Raw genomic sequence first — 19,897 nt, forward strand, 5'->3', positions numbered from 1 at the left:
TAGGTTACTATTTTCAAAGACAAATCCTCTGATTTATAAATACAGACTACTTCATTAACTGTGTTTAACAGGTAGCAGAGGCTTTGTTACTGACAACTGCCAGGCAGTGACTTGGAACACAGCCCTTGGTTTTTGAATTTGCTGTAACATGATACAGAGCACATAGCACATATTTTACTTCAAGAGAGATCTCTAATTTTGTTAAACTTCTTACTCTGGCTGCCACAATCTGTGCATGCTGCTCTAGGCTCTCCAAGTTCATATTGGCCTTGTGGTCGACAAAGAATACAACAAGGGAGTAGGAAATGCTTAGAAAAAAAATACAGTGATTGTTTCCCCATTCCTCCCAATACAGTTGTAGTTATAAAAGGGATAAAAAGCTTAGGCAAGAAAAAGCTTGTGAGGGAAAATCCAAGCTGGGAATGGCTCTGTAATCACAGCTGTCTCCGATTCCTTTTCATCTGAGTCTTGACCTTTGTTCTGCTGTAAGAGTTCTCTCGGAGAAGGCAATGGCACCTCACTCCAGTACTCTTGCCTGGAAAATCCCATGGACGGAGGAGCCTGGTGGGCTGCCGTCTATGGGGTCGCACAGAGTCAGACACGACTGAAGCGACTTAGCAGCAGCAGCAGCAGCAAGAGTTCTCTCCATCCTCTATCTGGGGCAGTCGTTGCCACCACCATCCCTGGTCTCCAACAGTCCTCTGATTGCCTAAGCTCTCAGTTACAGGCAATTCCCTCTGGTCTACCAGAAATAAGGGTGGCATTTTTCAGGTGAAGTTTTTATTAAGACAGAAAGAGGAGACAAAAGCAAGGAGACTCGGATGCTTAGAACTGGACAGGATTCTTCGTTCTTTGACAATGATTCTCAAAGTGGGCTTCCAAGGTCAGGGAACTCATTAGCATTGCCAGTTCTCAGGCCCCATCCTCAACTTTTGAATCAGACACTCTGGGAATAAGACCCAGCCCTCTGTCATTTAACAAGTCCCTCAGGTAATTCTAGTACAGGCTCAAGCTTGAGAACCACTGTTCTAAGGAAACTGCAACCTAGTCCTAGGCAGCCTTGACTAGGCTTCTCTTTCTTTCCTTGTGTCAACTATGTTTGGTTCTGTTTGCCTACAGCCTCCTTACGAGCAGCTGACTCTACTTTTGGGCCAGTGGACTTCATGTGGTGGGCTAGCACATGTACTAAGTATTACTACCACTCATCATTCCAGAAGATTCCAGATTTTTTTGCTTGTTTCTCGTGTGCTCTGCACTATACTAAGCACAGTATACTCAGTGTTTCACTTAATCCTCACAATATCTCCTTAAGGGAAGAATCTGAATCTTCCAAATGAGGAAATATAGACTCAGAGAGGGTGACCTGCTGCAGGGATGCCAGGTAAAGTGAGGCAGGGCCAAGGTTTCATACCTATGTGTCTATGACTCCAAAGCCCATATGTACAACCTTGATTTCATACTGCCTCTGCACAGCTATGTGGCTCCTGTACCAGGCACCACAGTCTGGGCAGCTTCTGTCATCACAAATCAATTCACTGTCTTGGCTAGCTGGCTCCTCTCCTTCTGCACTAGCCTTTTCATAAATTATACCAGGACAAGTTACTTCACCTCACTGAGCTTCAGTTTCCTTGTCTGTAGGCTGGAGAGATAACCCTTACCTCAGAGAGTGGCTTTGAGAACCAAACAGGTAAATGTGTGTGAGAGTGTTGTCAAAGGTAATAGAAATGAAGGGTATTATTAGCTCCATTCTACAGATGAGGAAATGTAAGGTCACTGTGGTTACCTGATTTAGATAAAAACTGTTGGCTTTCCACCAGATATTTGAGGGTGTGAGGTGGCCTCTGCTCCCAAAATATCTCTACTTGCAACTCCAAGTAGAGAGACAGCCACATTTCATAAATATTCTTTTTAAGATGAATAAGATGAAAATATTCTCAGGTCAGGATATCAAACAGGCAGATATCAAACAGATATTAAGCAGGTCAGGGTATCAAACAGATACATTTTGACCAAGAGAGATAAGAATGGCCTAGAACTGAGGCATTGTGAGGAAGTACTGGCTTAGGCACTAGCTGTTGAAATAAGCTTTGGGCAGCCAGAGGACACAGGGTCAGAATGAGGGGAATGAAGAGAGCATAAAGTCTCTGCTATGAGAAGTAGGACAGCTTGAAGGATTTGGCAGGTTCGCCATTTTGCTGATGGCACAATTATCCATTTTACTATTTAGATCCACATTTAGCAATTAGCCTGCAATTAAAAATAAATAATTTTTTTTAAAGAAGGAAAACAAATTTTGAAGAGATTTTTAATTTTTATTATTTTCGTTGTTGGCCGCACTGCACTTGTGCAATATCAGTCCCCTGACCAGGGAGTGAACCTGGGTCACAATGCTGAAAGCCCAGAATCCTAACCACAAGGCTACCAAGAAAGTCCCTAAACAAGTTTTCATTGTTGTATAATATACTTCAGAACAATCTTCTCTCTTCATTTGTCCCTTTCCCCTTCCTCTGTATGTCAGCTTTCCAAGTTTTTTCATTTTTATCTTTTCATACTTCCTTCCGACAGATAAGGTTAGTTCTCTGTAACTAGACATTCATACTCCAAGACTTTCTACTCTCTTTCTTTTTCATGGTGTGCGTAGAGCACGTACAATGTTTCAAAAAGGTAGAGGTCAGCAAGCCAAGGGAGGAAGTTGGTGCATTCTGTGGAATCCAGCAGTGTTATACCAACAAGACCCAAGAAGCCCTCAGCAATACTAGATGGTCTGTGCTTGAGTTCCATAAAGATTGATCTGACAGAGAAGATATCATGTAAGTTTTCATGTGATGGTTTTTACACAGGAGTATTATTTTAAGCTATGTCTTTTTCCTTGTATGAAATTTATTTTCTTTCTTTCTTTATTATGAAATAACCCCAAATACTGACTAGAGGCTGGATATTAAAGCAAACCCCCTCTACCTGCTCTCTGTGTGGCAATTCACTCTTCTGCAAGTAATGTTTGGAAAAAGATCCATTTCTACAGGGCTAAGCTTTGCTTAAAATAGGATTCTGTGTATCAATGAAGACATTCAAGTATAGCATAAATTACAACCATCTTGAAATGCCCACAGGGAATTCATGTACCATTCCCTACTTATGTCATAATTAAAAGGAAAAGCCACACTTGGCCAAATTTCTGGCCCATCCAGCCCAGAATTTGTATAGGGGGACTCAGAGAAATTTTGGCAGTAGGAGTGGAAAGGGTGTGGTGGTCCTCATTAATGACAGCCTCAAAGATTACGGATATTTCACAGGATTCTCTTCACAAGCTATTTTGGTTTTATAGTCTACCAATATAGTCTAAATCCTTCTTGGAATCTCTTTTCAGCTCAACATGTACTTTTGCTTGGGGTGGTGAGCTCCCTAGGTTTTTCTGCCTACTGTGTAAAGTCTCACTTCCTTTTGTTTGCCTTGGATTTGACTCTTTTGACTTTTTTTTTTCTATTTTTTAAGATTTTTTTATTTTTTATTTATTATTATTATTTTTTACTTTACAATATTGCATTGGATTTGCTATACATCAACATGCATCCACCATGGGTGTACATGTGTTCCCCATCCTGAACCGCCCTCCCACCTCCCTCCCCATACCATCCCTCTGGGTCATCCCAGTGCACCAGCCCCAAGCTTCCTGTATCCTGCATCGAACTTGGACTGGCGATTTGTTTCTTATATGATATTATACATGTTTTAATGCCATTCTCCCAAATTATTCCCCCTCCCTCTCCCACAGAGTCCAAAAGACTGTTCTATACATCTGTGTCTCTTTTGCTGTCTCACATACAGTTATCGTTATCATCTTTCTAAACTCCATATATATGCATTAGTATACTGTATTGGTGTTTTTCTTTCTGGCTTACTTCACTCTGTATAATAGGCTCCAGTTTCATCCACCTCATTAGAACTGATTCACATGTATTCTTTTTAATGGCTGAGTAATACTCCATTGTGTATATGTACCACAGCTTTCTTATCCATTCATCTGCTGATGGACATCTAGGTTGCTTCCATGTCCTGGCTATTGTAAACAGTGCTGTGATGAACATTTGGGTACACGTGTCTCTTTCAATTCTGGTTTCCTCGGTGTGTATGCCCAGCAGTGGGATTGCTGGGTCATATGGCAGTTCTATTCCCAGTTTTTTAAGGAATCTCCACACTGTTCTCTATAGTGGCTGTACTAGTTTGCATTCCCACCAACGACTCTTTTGACTTTTAAGGTCTATTCCGAGCTCCAGCCAGTGAATAGTTCCGATTACTATTTACTCTGTACATACCCTATATGATGCTTTCATAAAGAGGATACGAGTGGGACCTACCTTATAGGGATAATAGGTATTGAAAGATTCAATACACATCAAGTGTTTAGACCAGGCATGGAGTGAGTACTAAATTAGCACTGTTAGTGAACTTTGGCCATTGCCTCTATCTTCATCTTCCTGGGTTAAAGAATCCTAACACTTTGAGGCTGTCTCAGAATAGCACCTTCTCACTCCATTCTTGAGGTACATTTTCCCTTTCTTAAATTAAAACCCCCAGAATTAAATATTCTGTTCCAGACAAGGCTGTACGAGGTTTAATTGTTTTTTCAAAAATAGGATAGTATGGTATTGTTTCTAGTCTGTTTTCTATTGACACACAGCATCTTGTTGACCTCACCAGCCAAAATGGCACAGTCAGCTGAAATTGTTCTAGAAATATCTACAACTCCTAGGTCTCTTTCCAGAGCCATAAGTAACAACAGATCTTATTATAGGTATTGTATAGTTAGGATTTTTTAAATAAATGTTTTACCTTGCTGAGGTAATGTATTGTACCTTTTCCCTACTCCCTCAATTTTGAGAGGTTTGCTTGCAATTTATCCTGTGCCAGGTTACCACTTCACTACTGAGAAGAGCTTAGTGCCAGCTACAATCACAGAAACACCACTGTGTATATCCTACTTTACACGACTCATAACATTTAAGTAAGGCAGGGACCATGTGAATCTTAATGCTGACACCTCTCCATCCAGAGAAGCACCCACTTTTTCCAATCCTCCATTTCATTATGTAAGTTAGCTCACCTTTCATGGCAAAATGTTTCCCCAAGTCCCGTAACAACTCATTTAAGAGCAACAAAAATGTCAACCGTATGGAAGCTTGTCAAAAGCTTTTTTAAAAGTCTATGTAAACTCTATCTCCTGGTTTCTCTTTGTCAATATGTTATTTACTAATAGATTAGTCAGACATGATTTTTCTCTTACAGAAACCCTGCTGTCTTTCTTCTGAAAGGTCATGTTTGTCTGTGACTCTAGATTTATTATTTGGCTATAAAACAATGACTCAGAGATTTCCAGATTTTGCTTTTTAAGAAAATTTTTTAATATAATCATTAAATGTCAGTGCTGGAAGGAACCTTAGAGATGGACCAAGTCTCTCCATTTTACAACGAGGAAATTGAGGCCTGAAAAGGCTCCTGCCAAATTAATTTTTCATTTATCAGTCTTTTAACAATTTGAATAAAATGCTTATTCTAGATTGTGTTAAAATATTTGGGCATATGTTTTCTCTGATGTCTCAAATGGAATGTATTTTCTTACCAGGGAATATACAATAAATATAATTTATAGAAACAAAATGTTCTCAAGAACTCTAACATTTTTAAGAGAAGCTTAATATCCCTGGTGGCTCAGAGGTTAAAGCGTCTGCCTGCAATGCGAGAGACCTGTGTTCCGATCCCTGGGTCAGGAAGATCCCTTGGAGAAGGAAATGGCAACCCACTCCAGTATTCTTGCCTGGAGAATCCAATGGACGGAGAAGCCTGGTAGGCTACAGTCCACCGGGTCGCAAAGAGTCAGACACAACTGAGCGACTTCACTTTCACTTTCAATATCTCATATTTAACTGTTGGCACTTCCTTTAGCTCACAGATTTGCTTTCGATTGCGTTATTCCTATTAAGAATTCTACTCCCCAAACATACCTTCTTTCTTGTTATGGTTAAAATCACTTTGGAAAGCTTATATTGTGTTACTGTGTGCCAGGGCTTCCTTCCCAGGTGGTGTTAGTGGTAAAGAATTCACCTGCCAATGTAGCAGACATAAGAGACGTGGGTTCGATCCCTGGGTCAGGAAGATCCCCTGGAGAAAGAAATGGCAACCCACTCCCGTATTCTTGCCCGGAAAACCCCATGGACAGACAGCCTGGTGGGCTACAGTCCATGGGGTCGCAAGAGTTGAACACGACTGAAAGTGACTAAGCACCAGCACTAGGCACTGTTCTAAGCATATCACATAGGTCTTCATTTAAAGTTCAAAGGTAGACAATAGGAATCCACAATGTTTGAAGACAAGAAGTGGATACGTTTGGGCTGAAGGAGGTAATGACTCGATGAGGGCATCAAGAAGACTTCTGGGGTGCAAGCAGTGTTCTGTTTCTTGATCGGGGTGACATACAGGAATGTGCTAATCTTGTGAAATTCACTGAGCTGTTTGGCACATGATCTGTGTAACTTTCTGTATGTATGGCATACTTCAATAAAATTTAAAGGAAAAAATAACACACATTATGGACCTTAAGTCAACTCAATTAGATAGGTATTATTACCCACATTTGACAGATGAGGAAACTGAAATACAGAGAATGAAAGAACTTCCTGACGATCACGGAGCTAGTGTGTAAACAAGACCGGAATTTGAACTTAAGTAGTCTGACTCCACAGTCCATGTTCTTACTTAGTACACTATATAGCACTTGCCTGGATTGATTTTTTTTTTCAATAGCAAAGTGATTTGCTTTCTAATATTATAATGACTTTGTATTTGATCATAACTGCATTTTATTTTATTATAGTAACTTTTGTGTTTTCCCTCATCATATATCACCACCTCTTGCTTCAACAACATACATGCACGTGCACACACATATACACAGGAAAATGCTTTAATGACATAATTTCCCTGCTCTTACCGTTTCTTTTTGTGCCTTTCTGTGTCCCTCAGAAATATCCATGGTGACTTTCCCCATGAAACTGAAGTATATAAACCCCTACTTGAAATTCTAAGAACATTCTCAATGTAGGGGGAACAAAACACCTCCCAAATCCTCACAACTAATCTCTAAGAGCAGAAATCACACTGTGGTTTTCTGTTTTAACCTAAACATTTTAGAGATTCCCCCAAAAAAATCACAAAAGAAAGAAAAACATCTTAAGCACTCTGGATTCCAACTGACTCTACCTCTGATTGCTATGTAACCTCTGGACAAGTCAAAAAGCTTTCATAAATAAGCGGAAGATTTTCAAAGATTCACGAGGGTTGCTGAAGAGTACTGGAGGCCCGGGGAAGGGGCAAATGTACAGGAGGAAGGAACTACCGCTGTTTGTGCAAGTGTCAGTTCTGTATTGGATCACATTAGAGAAGTTTATGTTCATCAGCTCAGTTAATCTTCATCATCACCATTTGGAAAAGGCATTCATAATCGCCATTTTGTAGATGAGGAAAACGAGGCTCAGACCAGTTCACACAACTAATAAGCTCTGCCTGGCTCCAAAGCTCATGTTATTTCCATTACATTGCATTACCTTTCAAAAAGCTGATGTCCCTTTGCCTGTTCTCAAGTAAAACTATCAAAGAAAGAGAGGAGAAAATGGTGTGAGTAAATATACGACATATTTTTCTTTTAAAAAGCACTTACTGAGAGAATGCTCTTACTCTTTATACACAACACAAAAGCTGCTTTTTGAAGGACGAGAAAGGTGTTTGGAACAATAATACTGATCAGTTAATTCCACTCATCACATTGAATCACACTTTTTCTTTAGTCTCTTTCCTTAGAGAGCACTGAAGAAAGAAATTAGTTCAAAAATGTTATGGGTCTTATCAGTTTCAAAACAAAAATTCTCACTATAAATACTGTGTCCAAACAATAGTACAAATTAGAGTAAATTAAATAAATTCAAATTTATAAATCTATGATCCTGTCCATGAGGTATTCACGAGTCATATTTTTCAATATTCCATATATAGGTAATAAAGCACTCTACCCTTCATTCCTTATAATCAGTAAAAGCAGAGTGGTTACAAGCATGAATTCTTTTTTATATCTTTTTATTTATTTTTTAATTGGAGGAAAATTACAGTGTTGTGTTGGTTTCTGCTATACAACAATGCAAATCAGCCATAATTACACATATATCAGCTCCCTCTTGAGCCTCCCTCCCCTCAACCCATCCCACCCCTCAAGGTCATCACAGAGCACCAGGCTGGACTCCCTGTGTGACATAGCAACTTCTCACCAGCTATCTATTTTACATATGATAGTGTACATATGTCAATACAGGCATGAATTCTCATGTCACACTCCCTGGGTTCATTCTGGCTCCACTTCTAAATAACTATATGACCTTTGCTTGTAGGGTTGTCAGATTTAGCAAATAAAAATGCCGGACAGTCAGTCGAATCTGAATTTCAGAAAATAATATTTTAAAAGTATATGTCTCATCCAGAATTATTCATTGCTTATTGAAATTTAAATTCAATTGGGCATCCTGTAATTTATCTGGCAACCCTACCTTGGATGAGATACTTAGTCTCTCTGTGCCTCAGTTTCATCAACCGTAAAATGGGAACGATATTATGATAGTAGTACCTAGCTCATGGATTGTGGTGAGGATAAATGTTAATTGCAACCATGCCTGACACAGAGTAAGCACTATATAAATAATAGCTTTGATTCCTCTATTTACATTAATACAAGTTTGACTTGAGCTTCTTGCTTTAAAAAGGACAATGAAAGAACTACTTTATACATAATTTACTATGTGCAGAACCAAAGTAGAAGAGTGATCCTGAAGTGTATTGTTATGCATACTCACACTGAATACCTTACTCTTTTCTTAACTAGGAAACATATTCAATAAATAGCCCAGCATTTTACAACCCAGACACAGTTTCTTCTGTTATTGTTCATACTAATGACCTTTCCATACAGCATGAACCTTTTATGTTTTGAGAGTCTGGTAAAAAAAGAAAAAAATAATCTCTTTTTAGCATATGTTTCATGAAGTAAATCCATCCTTCACAACATACTAAGCACTCATTTCTCTGTATTTGCATAGAAGGATTCTGTATACTGTTGATGCAAAAGTTACTTTAAAATTTAAGAGCTGGTATATTTCAGTTTCTTGTAACACCTGAGAAAAACCCAAACACATAATAAAATGCATTGTACAAAATATTTAAAATGCAATCTATTTGTATCTGCTTTCATGATCTCAGATTGTAAATGTCTACCACTATTTTCACAATTTATACGAAAAGCATGATTTATCTGTGTTAATTTCAAGTTGGCATTTGGCCACTTGAATGCTTACCTTCACATATGGTAAACTATAGGGATGTGTGAAGTTTCATAAAAGGTCAATAGCTCAGAAAAAATGGAAGAACCAGAATGGTATGAATGATTCTGAAAAATTGAAGAAATATTAACTAAAGTTGCTGTGCACTTTCACAGCAGGAAAACATCATGATTTTGCCAGTAATCTGTGCTTTAGATTGCAATAAATTGTTCCTGTTTTTCTTTTCATTGTAGAAGACACTAACTTGGCTCCATGAAACCAGGCATGCATGTCATCTCCCACCTCATTTTCTTTTGAGTGTAGGAGGGGAAATATAATACAAACTGTTCTGGCGCACAATAATCTATTTTACAGTTGCATGCGAGAAAACCATCCCAGAAAACTTGGCAACATAGCATTCAGATCTCTTCACATCATTTCTGTCCTTTGCTCATTCCTTTCTTTATTGTCACTATCATGCATTCAAAGGGTAATCTATGTATGCAGGGACACAGCAGAAGTATTTAGTAATATCATCTTATGGACATGAGATTAACTATCATTACTTTGAAGAAAAGTGTATAGTTTTTGCAGATAGATATTATGTCTGTAGGCATGACAGCATTTGACTGGACCAAAACATAGAATAATTATTCAAGAAGTGATTTTCTATATAGGAAGTGAACAGTCCCAACTTGATTTCTATTTTTTATGCCCTGTATTGACTTCTTGCCATGAGGTTACAAAGCATTTCTCTTTGCAATTCTCAGATGTGTATTTGCAATCTGACCTCTTGTTATTTTCAACTGCCTTCTAAACATCTCCACTTAGACATCATACAGGCACCTTAAATTCAGTGTCCCCAAACTAAACTCCTTATCTTTCCTTCAAACCTGGTCTTCCTGCTGGATGCCCTGGCTCAGTTCCAGGCATCAACATTTACCCATTTCCCTAAGCTTGATGTCTCTGGCATTTTAAAATTCTCCCTCTGGTCTTGTCTACATCCAATCAACCAAATGCTGTTGGTGTCACCTCCAAATTGCTTCTGGAATCTATCCCCTCCTCTTCACTCTCACAGCCATTAATTTAGTTTAATCCTTCTCCTGTATTTTTACAATGGCTTCCTAATAGACTAATAGGTCCCTCTGCTTCCAGTGTCTCCTATATCCAATTTATCCTATATATACTAAATAAAGCGTGGTTATTTTTTTTTTTCTTGAAAATACAAATCTGGAGCAAATTCCCCTCTTCCTTGAAACCACTCAGTGCTCCTAGGAGCCTACGGGATCAAGTCTAAAGTTTTGGGCATGGCAGACGAGGCTCACAGTCTGCCCCTCACTGTTCTTCCAACCTCACTGCTGGGCTGTCTCATTTAACAGGCCTCTGCTTGTTAAACCAAACTACCAGATCATCCTCAAAGAGAGCTTGTCATTCCTCTGAGCTAGTGGTTTATAACCAAGAGGACATATCATAATCTTACCTGGGGAATATTTTTTTTTAATAAAATACAAATACCCTTTCTTCATCCCAGACCTACAAAGTCAGAATCTATACAAATGGAGCACAGTATCTGTAATGTAACTAGGTCACCAGGTGAAGGGAACACACACCTCGCTCTGGCATTTGCTCACGCTGTTCCTTCTATCTGGAATGCTCTTTCTTCTCCACTCCCTTTCCCCATTTCTCTACCTAGCTACCTCCTATCCATTTTTCAAGGCAAAGTGCAAATATCACCTTTTTTGAGAAGCCTTCCAGGATCCACACAAATAAAATGAATTGCCCTCTGGTGCCTGTTGCTGTAACCTTTTTGAAATTACTTGCTACTATCATTCTGTATCACTCTGAGTGCTCCTTGTTTTTTTTTTAATTTTATTTTTAAAGTACTTTTCACATTTTTTAAAGGTTACTGAGTGTTCCTTGTCTTTTGTGTGTGCGTGTGTGGTATGTCTTGAAAGAAAGCAAACTCTGCATTTCTTTCTACTCCAAGCACTTAGCACAGTTACTAGCACTGTGCTCAGGAAGTATGTGAGAAAGCAAAGAAGGGAAGAGAAGAGAAAGGAGAAAGGGAAAGGTGGTGTAGCCTAGACTGGCTCTAGGACCCAAGTGAGAGTATATAAAAAACAATTTCCATCTCCTATTTCTCAGTGAAAATCCCCTGTTGCACTCTATAGTTGCACTCTTGTAATGTGCCTCATGGTGGAACATACTAAATTCTAACTAATCTTAAAATATCGATTTGGTACAGAAAAACAAATGAGTAGAGTGGGAGCTTTGCTTGTCTACAATGCTGAGTTTCTGCCCCAGAAATTACTGGTAGTCCCTGATAACGGTCCTGTAAAGACTGCCTGCTATGCTCCAGTTCTGTTCATGTTCTCTGAGTACAGAAGCAATAAAACCATGGCAGCTTCTACCGCAGGGTGACAGAACCTCAGTGAGCAAGTTGAAGGGTAATTTTTACACAGCTGCCTTTCTTAGAGGTCCTGGCGACAACTTCCTTTTCCTCAGCGTGAGCTGATGGCATAGTCACTTCCTATTCGGTCTCAACTGCCAGTTTTTTTTTCCTGTTTTTAACTGCCACCTTTGACTAGAACTGTTTTCTCAAGAAGCCTACGAATTAAAGAACAAGTGGTCAATTCATTTCAAAAAAAGTTAATTCCAAGGGGGAAAGTGTCACCCAAATTGGTTGTCTAGCATCGCTTCATGGTAACCCATGAATGGTTCTCCTGTGGCTAAAATATGCACTCTGGAGAGTACAAAGAAGCTACCTGGCTTCATTACAAAGAGCCTAGTCTCCCAAAGAATCTCTTCTAAGAAACTCCCTAGTCTCCTCTTGTACCCTATAGCCATACAAAACACAATTTTAGGATGAGTGGTACAGCAAGCAGCGGTCTGTCGTCATTGAGGAGACCGTGAGTGAAGGCTGGCAAACTTCTGAGGCCTTTCACCTTGGATCCAAGGCCTCTGATGATCAACAGTGAGACCGTGTGAGTTTAGGCAGGCAGCCAAACTGGAACCAGGAAGTTATTTCTTATCCTTCTATCTTTCGACTTCTATCTCTACATGTGAATAAAATGTTCAGGCCAGGTCTACCTCTCAGTTTTGGAACCAACTGGTAAAGGCAAGAAGTAATGAGCTCAATTCTTTTCATATCTAAATGCAAATATTTCGAAGCGTATATGTAAAGAAATGTTCTAAGCAGGAAACCGCTTAAACAGCAATCTGCTTCCACCCACCTCCTCTGTTGCTCTACTCCCCTCAGCAGCATCAGGAAGTAAAGCTAGCAAGAAAAGTCAGCTGTGCTAGTACTATGGCAGAGTACTGTGTGAGCCCCCAAAAGTGCAAGGTTATTCAGGAGAATTAAGCAATTACACAGGTTTAATTCTCCTTGACCAAGAATTGATTCAATATGTTTTTCATTGGGATGCTTTGCTGGAACAATAGCTAGGCTACAACATCTGCAAGAACTATTATTATTTTGTGGTTTCCAAATTTGATACCCACAGAGAGTAAAGAGAGTTACAGTGTCACGTACACAAAAAGAAAAAGAAAAAGAACCGGTGAATGGTATATTTCCAAATATTAATAAAGTCTAGTAGCTTACATCAAAATATTCCTATCACTGGATGGCGAGGTTCTAGAATTACCCAGATAATTTCCTGTAGTTTCAAATACTCAGATAATTGAAAGAAATTCAGATACTTGTATCAACTTCTCTTCACTTCAGACACATACGAACTTTATCCATTTTAATGTAGTCATTAGTATCAAAATGTGATAGTCCACAATATGAAACCCTACCTTTAAATTTGATAAAGTGGTATAAGAGGTCAAATTTATCTCAATGAGGTAATATATTTGAAGGCTCCCAGGTAATGCCTTGTACATTAGAACATACCCATGATAAAATTCTTAAAACACAAATCATTAAATTTTTCCTAAAGTTATCTTCTGTTCAATAGTAGTTTTCATTAAGTAGTAGTCACTCGTTGGTGGCAGATATCTATAGTTTATACAAAGGTAGCTTAAAAATACTGCTTTGTTTCCAGTACTCCCTTGATGTGGCCCAGTATCCCATGGGATTGTTTGTTTGTTTTAACCCCACCCACCACACTGAACTGAAATATTTAGGAAATAGGGATTCTTAGGTCTGTTACCTGGTTAGTAACCCCTAATGCAAAGAGTATAGAGCATGGTGTTTCAAACGCAGGCACCACTGACATTTGCTGCTGCTGCTGCTGCTGCTGCTAAGTCACTTCAGTCGTGTCCGACTCTGTGCGACCCCATGGACGGCAGCCCACCAGGCTCTGCCGTCCCTGAGATTCTCCAGGCAAGAACACTGGAGTGGGTTGCCATTTCCTTCTCCAGTGCATAAAAGTGAAAAGTGAAAGTGAAGTGGCTCAGTCGTGTCTGACTCTTAGCGACCCCATGGACTGCAGCCCACCAGGCTCCTCCATCCATGGGATCCTCCAGGCAAGAGTACTGGAGTGGGTTGCCATTGCCTTCTCCACCACTGACGTTTAGGGCTGGCTAATCCTGAGTTGTAAGGGCAGCCCTGTGCATCAGACTGGGCTTCCCTTGTAGCTCAGTCAGTAAAGAATCTGCCTGCAGTGCAGGAGACCTGGGTTTGATCCCTGGGTTGGAAAGATCCACTAGAGAAGGAAATGGCAGCCCACTCCAGTATCCTTGCCTGGAAAATCTCATGGACAGAGGAGCCTGGTGGGCTGCAGTCCATGGGGTCGCAATGAGTCGGGCACGACTGTCTCTGACCTCTACCTGCTACCAGTAGCGTCCTTGCCACCCCCTAATTTCTGACAACCAAAAATGTCCCCAGGAAGCAAATCTTCCCCTGGTTGAGAACCATGGTCCTAATGCATGACCCCATTATTGCCTACATTAAAGTTTGGCCACTTTTGTCTATCTGCACTTTAGCTATGGGCCCAATCCACTCAGTAAATATTTATAAACATAGGAAAAGTCAAATATTTAATATTGGGGGCATGACAAATGTCAAGAAACTGAGGCCACAGGTTGTTAATTTTAATTATTAACTTCTGTTGGGCTCAAGGACACAGTGTAACTTGGAATTCACTGACTTTGCTTAATATATAATTAAGCATATAATTAGTATATAATTTTACTTTATTTATATGGCTATTAAGTATTCATAGCCACTCAGGTCACATCAATCAAGCAAGTACCAAATCTGATCTCAGACACTATGTCACACCCTCTGGGGCTACTCAGAACATAAGATATGGTATCTCCCTTCAAGCTGTGGGAACACATTGTAATATATTATCAGACTCTAGGCTGACATTTTGGAGTAAAAATATTCAAGTGCCCTTTTGTGTGGGGGATAACAAAAGCATCCTTGAGTTTCTTGTCATTTTGTTTAAATTAAGAAATAGACACATGAAAAAGCATAAGCAAATTACAAGTTCAGTTCAGTCACTCAGTCGTGTCCGACTCTTTGCGACCCCATGAATCGCAGCACGCCAGGCCTCCCTGTCCATCACCAACTCCCGGAGTTCACTCAGACTCACGTCCATCGAGTCAGTGATGCCATCCAGCCATCTCATCCTCTGTCATCCCCTTCTCCTCCTGCCCCCAATCTCTCCCAGCATCAGGGTCTTTTCCAATGAGTCAACTCTTCGCATGAGGTGGCCAAAGTAATTACAAGTAACTCCATGTAAAAACCCAAGAGATCTCTATCAATAATAATAACAGCACATAGTTTATTTAATAGCACAAAAGCTAGAGAAAGGTAGAAAGTTCAGCAAGATCTCAAACGCAGTGTTTTTAAGGAAATGCCTCGATAGTTCAGGTCTCAAAAGGTAGCATTCAGTCTTCCACATGTTTACATAACTCTAGCACAAAATCGTGTCAGGAAAAGTCACTTCTTAGATATGTTTACCTTATTTATTAAAATTATACAACTTGCCCTTTTAAGTAGTTGTGAAATTAAAGTAACAGAAAAGAATTTAGGAGACAGAAAAATGAAAGAGTTGAACCAGGCTATCAATAAAACCCTATACCAACTAGCACTATACCAAACTCAGTGAAGAATTGAAAGGAAATCCATCCATTCATTCATTCAATAAATATCTACTGAGGGTTTCCTGTGTGCCATACATTGTTCTAGGCTCTGAGGATACAGCAGTGAACATAACCAACAAAAATCTTGCCCTCAAAAAGCTGACATTCTATCCAAAGAATTCTTATGTAAGAGAAGCAAATGAAATGCATAAGAGAAAAGAACTACAATGTGAGTGCTGCTCCCACCAACATGCAATAGGAAGAGTCTGAAGGAAGGCTTGCAGCAATGCGGAAGAATCAGTGGGGATGGGACAGGAGATGAGCCTTAAATGATGGAGCTTGATTCAAACCCTTGCTACTCAAGATGTGCTCTAAGAATCAGCATTATCGTACCACCCAGGGACCGGTTAGCAATGCAGAATCTTGGACGCACTACAAGCTTGCTAAATCAAAATCTGCACTTTAAAAAGAATCCCAGGGAACTGCTATGGACACTGAAGTTTACATGGCACTGTGGGTTTCTGGTCAGGCTGGCATTAAGTGTGAACCGGGCTGGTGGGAAATCCAGACTGGATTGAGGCCTATCATCAGGTTGGAAGTACTGAGGGCCTGGAATTGAGGATATCCTTTATCATCTGAATGGATAAAGACAGTGTGCTGTATATACATGCAAAGGAATATTATTTGGCTATAAAAGGAAATTCTGCCATTTGTGACAGTGTGGATGGACTTTGAGGGAGTTATGCTAAGTGAAATGTCAGACAGAGAAAGACAACTACGGTATGAGCTCACTTATACAGGGAATCTAAAAAAATACCAAACTTACAAAAACAGAGGGTAGATTGGTGGTTGCCAGGGGAGGGTGATGTGGGAAACAGGTGAAGGTGGTCAAAGGGATTAAATTTCCAGTTAAAAGATTGTTACATTCTGGGGATGTGATGTATGGCATTGTGACTTATAGTTAACGATACTGTTTTGTATACTTGACAGTTGTTAAGAGAGCAGATCTTAAAAGTCAAAAGGACCTGAGTTTGAATTCCCAGCCCTCCCACTTCTTAATTATGTGATATTTGGGTCAAATTATTCAAACTCACTGAGCCTTTTTTTGCATTTCAGTAAAATGGAAGAAAGGTAATATGACCTCAGAGGGCCCTTGTAAAGATTCAATAAGGTAAGACACACACACACACACACACACACATATATATATATATATATAGCACTTAGCGGTCCCTGACAGAAAGAAAATGGAATTCATTAATGATAGCTAAATATATTGATAACAATGATATGCTATCTTTTGAGACAGATTCAAAAGGAACAAGACAAACATTTCTCGTCTGCCAGAGCCCCAACACCATGGTGGGTACAGCCCTACAATAACCTGCAAGTTAGGGAACTCCATCCTCATTTTAAACTGGCACTTGTGGTTTCCCAAAGGTGCCTTCCTAATGAGATGACTGCAACTGTTATTATTATTATTATTATTATTTTCAATCTTGTTACTGTTAGGTTACTCTCCGAAGAGTCTGCCTCCCTGCTGGAGTGGAACTTCAAATGGGGTGGAGGCAGGGACTTGCCCAAACCACTGCTCTGTATGCTGAATTCAATAATATGTCCTGCGAATGACCCAATCTCATTTCCCAGGCCTCTATTTCCTCATTCATTTTTCTGCCGAGGTGCCATCTGTTTTCCAACTTCCGTCTCTTACACGTGCTTGTGATGAGGAGAAGCCCCAGTCTGGTCGCCCTCCCCCACAAGCGCCCAACCGGTAGCCCAATAGGTAGGGGTAACCCCAGTTCTAAAGCACCTGAAGCCTGACGGGGGGCGGGGAATCCGGAAAGAGGAGAGCGGCCACCGACCCCGCCCAGCGGCGCGGCCCCAGCTGGGGACACCGGACCGCGGGAGACAGCAGGGGTCCGCCGACTCGGACTCGGCGGCTGTCTGTGCCCCCGCCCTCGACCACGTCGAGGACTCGAGAAGAAATTCCGACACCCGCCAAGTTTCAACTCAACACTTCTCCGAGGCTGCGCCGCCCGTGCCCTCGCAAGCCTGCCTGCAACGTGGCCGCGTCCGGGACGCTCTCGGACCCCGCGGGTCACCCGAACTCATCCCTTCTCTCTCTCCAGGCCGAGGCGTGCTCCACGCCCCCCAGTCCCCGAGCTCTCCTCTCAGTGGGCCAAGAAAACCTCCCTCTTCTCGGGCTCCAGGAGCCCCAGCCGAGCCCCTTCCCAGCGCAGTCCTAGCTCTCCTGACACCGCCCGGCGGCGGGGCGGGGGCAGGGCCAGCGGCGGAACCGCCCCCAACCGCCTCCCGGGCCCGGCGAGCGGGCGGGTGGCTGGGGCGCCTCCACCTCCTCTTCCTAAAGCGGCGAGGCGCAGACGAGCGGCATCACTGGAGCCCAGGTCCCGGCCACTGCCACACACGGCGTCCGGCCCTCAGGAGCAACAGCAGCGGCAGCGGAGGCGGCGGCCAGAGCGGCGGGCGGGCGCCAGAAAGGTAGACTGAGTCCCGGGGAGCCTCGCGGCGGACCGCCCACCTCCCGGCCCCGGGCCGCGCGCGCCCCCCGCCCCGTCACCCAACTCGTGTGTGTCCTTCCAGGCCCGGGTCGAAAAGCCTGAGAGGGCCGCCGACCTACCCCCGGAGGAGGAGCCAGTCGGAGCCCGAGGCGCCGCCGCCGCCGAAGCCGCGCGGAGCCGCTTTCGCCTTCATGGCCCACTCACCGGTGGCGGTCCAAGTGCCCGGGATGCAGGTGAGGACGCCCGGGCCGCCCCCGCCGTCCACGTGACTGCCGGGGAGCTCGGGGCGCGCTCCGCGCTGGGCGCCGGCGACGAGAGGCGGCCCGGGGCTTCCCCGACCGAAGCCGGGCCAGGCGCTCCGGCCAGGTGACCCGGACAGAGAGCTCTCGGTGTTTCCCGGCGTGTAAGCTAGGCGGTGCAGTGCGCCGGCCGGGCGAGGAGGGACTGGGGCGCGCGGCTCGTTGGGGATGCCGGGGTCTGAGGGGGGGCGTTAAAATAGGCAGGGGCGGGACACCTGCGCCGGCTGAGCTGGTGCGCTTGTGGGGGTGGGAATGGAAGCACTTCACTTGGGAGAGATGGAGGTGTCTCGGAATTCGTGGGGTGAAACACAAGTGGTGCTTACACACACACACACACACACACACACACACGCACACACACGACACAAGTTGGGGCAGAGCAAGGCAAGGGGGTGTCGGTGGTGGCGGCTTTGAATTGGGCTCTTCCTGTGTGCGTAGAGCAAAGAGCGAGGTGACTTTTTTCCCCTTTTGGGGCTGCTGCTTTGGGGCCAAGTTATGTCTCGCTCCCCACACTGGGCCCAGCCCATAGTGGGGTGTGAGAAACGCAGGGTCCTAAGTTAGAGCAGCCGAGGTGATGACTCTCCCGCCCCCGCCCCCTGCCTTTCCCACCGGAGGGCTATGGCAGTGTGGTCGTTGCAAAGCTTTTTGTCCTGGACGACAAGATATTACGGCCTGGGACCTAACTGTTTATCTTTTACATCTTACCAGCCCTCCCCCCTTACATTTTCATTTTACTAAAGAAGAAACAAGCTATGTCCACAAACTTTCTGCATTGTTGGGTTTTTAAATCGGTGCATTTCAAGCTATCTACTAAATGTTATCCAAGTTGAGTAGCTTTTAAGCATTCACGTTTTATTTTTTTTCCTTTGCTAGACAGCCTAAACACCCCCACTTATGAATAGGTAAAAGACTAGAAACACTTAAGCCTCATTATCTTCTAAAAATGTGAAAGCAAACGTTTTCTAAGTTTAGAAAAAATGTTTAGTAAATAGCTTATGTTGCTAGTAGAAATCAAAGCGCCATGGATTGGGGCCTCAATTTACTAAATAATGCATGGAATTCATCTTTTAAAAAAAAAAACAGTTGGTCATATTTGATGCATGATCACACGAAAAAAGTGATTTTTAAAATGCTTTCCCCCAAAAGGACTGTTTGTATCGGACATATATCTAACCTAGGACTCCTGTGTGTCCTAAGTACCAGGCCTTTCAGCTAAATATAGGACAAGTCTGGGTTGAGTCCCAGGAAATCGATGTGTAGTTAATTTAAAAAAAAAGAAAAGAAAAGGAAGCAAAAGGGAAATGCGAGACATTAGGGCCTTTTAAAAGGTTAATCCATTCAAGCTTTACAAAATGCCTCAAACTTCCTTCTTCTCACGCCACCCTCTCCTTCCCTCTCTCCTTCTCCCCAGCCACTGCCCCTCACCCCATTCATTCAATTCTGCCTTCGATTATATCCAGAGAATTAGTAGTTTGCCTTATCAACTACAGTTTTGCTCTGTCTGATGTGGAAGAAAGTGGGAAAACTTTCCCACCGTGCTCTCCTTTCCTTCGGGGAGTGGAACAGTCCGCATGTGAAGTTCGTCTCTGTCTCAGTACTGCTCGCTCGCTCCATTGTGTGCACGCGCTGCCTGCGTGCGTGCGTCAGCAGAGTGAGCACCTCCCGATCAAGTTTGGTTCTGGGGAACCCT

At 42.4% G+C, this 19,897-nt stretch overlaps 1 protein-coding gene across 1 annotated transcript in view; it reads left to right on the top strand.

Moving 5' to 3' along the window:
• Positions 1–18,057: 18,057 nt before the first annotated feature.
• The window catches only part of STK26 (serine/threonine kinase 26), a 66,293-nt gene continuing 64,453 nt past the window's right edge, over positions 18,058–19,897 (top strand). The window contains exon 1 of the mRNA XM_061408324.1: positions 18,058–18,141. Coding sequence (XP_061264308.1) covers positions 18,100–18,141 — 42 coding nt within the window. The 5' untranslated portion in view covers positions 18,058–18,099. The remainder of the gene's footprint in view (positions 18,142–19,897) is intronic.

Source organism: Bos javanicus, chromosome X, assembly GCF_032452875.1.
Source record: "Bos javanicus breed banteng chromosome X, ARS-OSU_banteng_1.0, whole genome shotgun sequence".
Taxonomy (NCBI): Eukaryota; Metazoa; Chordata; class Mammalia; order Artiodactyla; family Bovidae; genus Bos; species Bos javanicus.